The sequence below is a fragment of the Hypanus sabinus genome, chromosome 29, assembly GCF_030144855.1.
Source record: "Hypanus sabinus isolate sHypSab1 chromosome 29, sHypSab1.hap1, whole genome shotgun sequence".
Lineage (NCBI taxonomy): Eukaryota > Metazoa > Chordata > Chondrichthyes > Myliobatiformes > Dasyatidae > Hypanus > Hypanus sabinus.
Window position 1 is genome coordinate 14,164,145 of NC_082734.1, and position 7,020 is coordinate 14,171,164.

Here is a 7,020-nt window from a genome sequence, read left to right on the forward strand (position 1 = left end):
ACTGCAGGTAAATCCTTTTGCGCGAATACAGACCAACAACAGAGGCTGATAACAACTGAGTATTTTGGAATGCTGCACAAACTACATTCAGATTTCCCAGCCAAACACTAACCTCCTTCTGCACCACTCTGTAAGGGTGTTAAGGGGCAAGTACACTGCAGTTGGAACAGTGTGATTATTCACACTCCAGGACCAATCTGAGCGAGAGGTTTGGTTCAATTGTCAGACTTTGCCACGGAGGTTCTACACTTAAGTTACAATCTGGTCATTTCAATAAAAATATCTGCACAATACTGACACTGTACTGAGGGAGTTCCGCACTGTCAGAATCACTGTCTTTTAGATGAGGCTTTAAATAGAGAGTCAATTTAAACCAGGGGCTCCCAACCCCTGGTTAATGATAGGGGTCCATGGCATGAAAAAAAGGCCAGGATCCCCCGATTTAAACTTTGAAAGCCCTTAAAATATGTGTCCTCTCAGGTAGATAATTTTAAAAATACAGAATGTTAACAGGCCTCTCAGGCCCAATGAGCCCAAGCTGCTCAATTGTACCCATGTGTCTTTGTACATGGGAGGAAACCGGAGCACTGGTGGAAACCCATGGGGTCACGGGGAGAACGTACAAACTCCTTACAGACAGTGGTGGGAATTGAACCCGGGTCGCCGGCGCTGTAATAGCATCACGCCACCCTGCCGCCCCACTGATCTCATGGCGTTACTTTGAGAGTACAGTGAGGTCTCTCTTCGGCTTAAATTCATAGTTAAATCAGAACATCATCACCAAAACCAACAATACCGCATTTCTTCATCGCTGTTTCTGGGATTGGGCTGTCACTTGCCCCAGGCCACAGACTGCACTTCACAAATACACTGTTGGCTGTAAAGTAATGATCAGCCACAGGTTACATCAGGATCCCGGTCCTGAGAACTGTTCTTAATCCGGAACGTGGCAATGAACCAGAGGAATAAATATGGTCAGGGGAAGCAATTTAAATCAAATCTAGCATCATGGGCTAATAATGATATTCTTTTTAAAAGATTTTACTGCAGACGAGTTGAGGACACTGTTGCTGGCAAGACTCTGAACAGGATTCACAAAACGGATGTCAACATGTTAACTAGAATGCTTTCCAACCAGACCGCGCTTGGCTGGTGGTTGGAGGCCCCCTTGAGATCGATGAGGTAGAATTCCAGCTATTGTCGAGGACAGTTGCCTGTAGCCCCACAGCTCCATCCCGCCAGTCTCCCAAACTTGTGTATGCAAGTTGGGTGTTTGTAAGAAGCGGGGTGGGTGTCGTGGCGATTGGAGCAGCGATAGAAAAGGACAGCTTCTCTTCACTCACGTCATACTGCTGTGGGATGTTCTTGCAAGGTGGAAGGGGACGGATGGCGACCCACTTCTTGCGCTCGTTCGACATAACCAGCATCACCCGGCGCTCCTTCGTCCACCTGCACAAGAAGAGGAGTAACGTCACTCTTTTGGAAGAAGCGACGATTTGGGGGGGGGGGGGGTATGAAAGAGGTCTGGTGGAATGGTTCCACGAATAGGGATTACATTCAGAAAGATGGAGAATCCCCATTAGAGCTGAGAACACTGACAGGCAAGACTCCAGCCTGCAATGCAACCATGGTTCGTCTGTGACCCACTTTCAATATCTCCGTATCCTTTAATACCTTTGTTTAACAAAGTGCTATTGTCATCAACTTAACATTAAGCTGATTGCCTCTCTCCTTGTAAAAACTAATAGAACATTTAAAACTATAAAACCACAAGATATCAAAGCAGATTTAGGCCATTCAGCCCTTTGAATCTGCTCCACCATTCCATCATGACTGATTTACATAGAACAATACAGCACAGTACAGGCCCTTCAGCCCTCAATGTTGTGCCGACCCTTAAACCCTGCCTCCCACATAACCCCCCCACCTTACATTCTTCCACATACCTTTATTATCCCTCTCATTCCCATTCTCCTGCCTTCTCTGCCTAACCTTTGATGCCCTTACTAATCAAGAACCTATCAACCTTCACTTTAAATGTACCCAATGACAAGGCCTCCAGAGCTGCACGTGGCAATGAGTTCCACAGGTTTACCACCCTCTTGCTTAAGAAATTCTTTCTCATTTCTTAAGCTCAATAGATTCCGCAGATGCTGGAAATCCAGAGCAACGCATACAAAATGCTGACGGAACTCAGCAGGTCAAGCAGCACCTTTAGAAAAGAAGTTGACATTTTGGGCCAAGACCTTTCTTCAGAGTGGGGGAGGACGCCAGAATAAAAAGGTGGGTGGAGGGGAAGGAGGTTAGCTGGAAGGTGATAGGTGAAACCTCGTGGGTAGGAAAGGTAAAGGGCTGGAGAGGAAGGAATCTGATAGGAGAGGAGAGTGGTACATGGAGAAAGGGAAGAAGGAGGGGCACTAAGGAGATGTGATAGGCAGATGAGAAGAGGTAATTGGCCAGAGTGGTTAATAGAAGACGGGGGAGGAAAATAATTACAGGAAGGAGAAATCAATGTTCATGCCATCAGGATGGAGGCTGCCTACATGGAGTCCGTGCAGCCACCTGGCTCACCTAACACCATTTCAAAAAATTTTTCTCCAAAGGGTCTCGAAACGTCGACTGTACTTTTTTTCCATTGATGCTGCCTGACCTGCGGAGTTCCTCCAACACTTTGTGTGTGTTGCTCTGGATTTCCAGCATCTGCTGATTTTCTTGTGTTTGCGATGGGATTCACCTAACACCCTCTAGCTAATCCCCTTCGACCCCCCCCCCCCGGCTTTTTACTATGGCATCTTCTCCATCTCCTTCCAGTCCTCAAGAAGGGTCTCAGCTTTAAATGTCAACAGTTATTTCATTTCCATAGACGATACCTGGCCTGCGGAGTTCCTCCAGCATTTTGTGTGTGTTCTCCCTCATCTCTGCTCTAAAGAGGCCTTCCTCTATTCTGAGGTTGTTCTCTCTGGTCCTAGTCTCCCCCACCATAGGAAACGCACTTTCCACGTCCACTCTATCTAAGCATTTCAATATTCAATAGGTTTATCTGATATGAAAATAAAAGTAAAAACTTTCCAGTAATTTAGGGACGATAAGCAAATATAATTTATTTAAAATAATGGGCAGAGATAATGAGCTTCAGATTACACTGTCAAAAACAAAGTGCTAGAGGAACTCAGGGCCAGGCAGTGTCTGAGGAGGGAAAAGGACCACCGATGTTACAGTTCAAAATCCTTCAAGTCCAAGTTCATTAGATGCTCCGTGATCTGTCGAGTTGCTCCAGCAGTTTGATTTCTTAGCTCCAGATTCCAGCATCTGTAGTTTCTTGTGTCTCCACTGCCTGATTGTGTTTGGTCGTCCATCGCGTCCGACAACGACAGTTAGATCTGTACAGTCCTGTTGTGAGTTCATAGGTGGCTGCTGGGTCCAAGTTACGAGTGACACAGATGCCCACAATAAGGACATGAAAACTGTGCTGGATCTGGGAGTGCAGCCACTGCTACTGGTTTCCCTCTTCGTCGGGCAGCGATGAGTACTACTGGACGGTCTCCTCCAGGTGGCTGTAAGTGGTTCTCACCAAGGCTCACCAGCCACTCCGGCCTTACACATTCTCTTTCAGCCGTTTTGGTACAAAACGTGCAATGTTAGCTTTCACACAGTCTTTGAACCTTATACGGGGCCTGGCTCTATTTCTTTTGCCCAGTGAAAGCTCGACGTATAGCAGCTGCTCAGGAATTCGGGAATCCTTCATGCATGTGACATGCATAGTCCCCCAAAGCTTTGCCTTTACAATCATGACCTCAATATCCGTGGTCCCTGCCCTGTCAAGGACCTCTAGTTTTGAGACTCTGTCCAGCTGACAAATCCACCTCAGACTAAGTATGTGGAATGCCTCTAGCATCTTGAGGTGCCTTCTACGTACAGTCCAGGTTTCGCATCCGTACAGGAGACTGCTGAGGACAACGGCTTTGTAAATGTTCAGCTTTGTGGACAGGCAGATGTTGCACCAGTTCAAACACACGATCGCAGTCGACCAAGGCTCCAGCTGGCCTTGCAAATCCTGGCCCTGATTTATCTGCCTTGTGAGCACTGCCATTTGAGGGAACAAGGCTGAGAACAGTGGAAGAATTCAAGTATCCTTCCACTGTTCTCAGCCTTGCTCCCTCAACAGTGGCAGAGGGGTTGATAGCAGCTGATCCAAGAGCAGGTTGAAATAGGATTTTCCTCTTGCTTAGGCTGGCAGTGAGCCCAAAGAGCCACAAAACTTGTTGAAAATTAGGTCAGACTCAGTGTGAGCCATCAGAGCAGTCACTGGCATAGAGGGCTTTAACAAAGAGTTTCTTGGCTATTTTTGTCCTGGTATTCAGACGATGCAGGTACTGCAGGTAGACACCACATTCAAAGGTTTTGCCGTTCCACCTGTTCTTCACACAATCACAGGGAACCAGCACACACCCTTGCTTCACTCCATTTGAAATGTTGAACGTTTCTGCGGTGTCACCGTTGGAGAGGACTTGGCCAATCACGTCATCATGTAAAAGGCGGATAAGATTCACGAATTTGCATGGGCATTAATTACTCATAAAATGTGGTCTAATCTTCACAAGTCACAATAATAGACAAACACAATCTGCCTAAACTAATAACACACAAACAATTGAACACATTGTTTAATCATTCACAGTCCAGGCTGGAAAAAGTATGCAAACCTTTGTATTTAATAACTGGTGGAACCTCCTTTAGCAGTATAACCTCCAACAAACGTTTCCTGGAGCTGCTGATCAAACTTGCACAATGGCACGGAGGAATTTTAGACCATTTCTCCATTCAAAACTGTTTCAGTTCATCAGTATTTCTGGGATACCTTGCACAAACAGCCTTCTTTAGATCATGCCACAGCATCTCAATTGGATTAAGGTCAGGACTCTGACTTGGCCATTCCAGAACACGAATTTTCTTCTTTCTAAACCATTCTGCTGTTGATTTACTCCTGTGTTTTGGGTCACTGTCTTGTGCATCATCCAACTTCTATTAAGCTTCAGGTGACAGACCACTACCCTGATGTTCTCCAGTAAAGCGCCTTGATAAAATTCTGAATTCATTGTTCCCTCAACGATTCCAGGCCCTAAAGCAGCCCCAAACCATGATGCTCCTTCCCCAATGCTTCACAGTTGAAATGTGGTTTTGGCATCGGTAGGCATTACCCTTTTTCCTCCATACACCGCGGTGTGCATTTCTACCAAAAGGTTCAACTTTTGTCTCATCTGTCCACCGAACATTGTCCCAGAAGCACTGTGGAACATCCAGGTGGTCTTTTGCAAATTTGAGACGTGCAGCAATGTTTTTTTTGGAGAGTAGTGGTTTCCTACGTAGTGTCCTAGGAACAACATTCTTCTTCAGTGTTTTTCTTATAGTTGATGCATAAACAGAAACTTTTTCAAGTTCCAGAGATTTCTGCAGGTCTTTTACTGTCACCCTAAGGTTCCTTTTCATCTCCTTCAGCATTCATTGATTGGAACACATGACTCCAAATAGCGTTTGTAGGAGGCATTACCCCAGAAGTTCACATACTTTTTTTGAACCTAGACTGATTGTTTAAATGATGTACTCAGTATTGATGAGAAGAGGTACAATAGTTTGTGCGTTATTAGCTTAGGCAGATTGTATTTGTCTACTACTGTGAGTCAGATGGAGATCAGAGTAATTAATGCAGAAAACCAAGTAACTGCAAAGGGTTCATAAACTTTTTTTTTGCAACTGTATTGTGAAAATAAATGCACCTTTGAACCTTTGCTTTAACAACATCCATTGGTCGTTGATGTAAATGATGCATTGCGTTTTGACTCACGTGGCAAGTAAAGCTAATCTTAAATCAATTGGATAAAATGCAACCCTAACGTCCAACGAACTAGGGGGTGGCTGGTGTCAGGATACTGTTACATTAGCATCTTTGGGTGGCATTGTGAAATGTCAGGAGGATGTTATGAGAAGGCAGGGTGACTTGGACAGGTTGGGTGAGTGGGCAAATATATGGCAGATGCAGTTTAATGTGGATAAATGTGAGGTTATCCACTTTGGTGGCAGGAACAGGAAGGCAGATTATTATCTAAATGGAGTCAAGTTAGGAAAAGGGGAAGTACAACGAGATCTAGGTGTTCTTGTACATTAGTCAATGAAAGCAAGCATGCAGGTACAGCAGGCAGTGAAGAAAGCTAATGGCATGCTGGCCTTTATAACAAGAGGAATTGAGTATAGGAGTAAAGAGGTCCTTCTGCAGCTGTACAGGGCCCTGGTGAGACCCCAGCTGGAGTACTGTGTGCAGTTTTGGTCTCCAAATTTGAGGAAGGACATTCTGGCTATTGAGGGAGTGTAGCATAGGTTCACAAGGTTAATTCCCGGAATGGCAGGACTGTCATACGTTGAAAGATTGGAGCGACTGGGCTTCTATACACTGGAATTTTGAAGGATGAGAGGGGATCTGATTGAAACATATAAGATTATTAAGGGATTGGACACGCTGGAGGCAGGAAGCATGTTCCCGCTGATGGGTGAGTCCAGAACTAGAGGCCACGGTTTAAGAATAAGGGGTAGGCCATTTAGAACAGAGATGTGGAAAAACTTTTTCACCCAGAGAGTGAAATGCTCTGCCCCAGAAGGCAGTGGAGGCCAAGTCTCTGGATGCATTCAAGAGACAGTTAGTTAGAGCTCTCATAGATAGCGGGGTCAAGGGATATAGGGAGAGGGCAGGAACGGGGTACTAATTGTGTATGATCAGCCATGATCACAGTGAATGGCGGTGCTGGCTAGAAGGGCCGAATGGCCTACTCCTGCACCTGCTGTCTATTGTCTATTGTCAAAGGGCTGAATATGAAAGGCTGCAAAGAGAGAGAGGGAGAGAGAGGGGGAGAGAGCAGGGGGGGGAGGGAGGAAGAGAGGGGGAGGGGGACAGAGAGGGGAGGGGGAGAGAGGGGGAAGGGGGAGGGGGAGAGGGAAGAGGGGAGAGGGGAGATAGGGGGAGAGGGAAGA

The 7,020-nt window shown here is 45.9% G+C and overlaps 1 protein-coding gene across 3 annotated transcripts in view; it reads right to left on the bottom strand.

Annotated features, from left to right (window-relative positions):
* Nucleotides 1-7,020, bottom strand: part of zc3h7bb (zinc finger CCCH-type containing 7Bb) — a 91,317-nt gene that overhangs the window by 21,942 nt on the left and 62,355 nt on the right. For all 3 annotated transcript variants that reach the window (XR_009508532.1, XM_059953727.1, XM_059953728.1), the window contains exon 19: nucleotides 1,344-1,449. Coding sequence is in view for 2 of the 3 variants with exons in the window: in XM_059953727.1 (XP_059809710.1) it covers nucleotides 1,344-1,449 (106 nt within the window). In the remaining variant the exon portion in view is untranslated. The remainder of the gene's footprint in view (nucleotides 1-1,343; nucleotides 1,450-7,020) is intronic.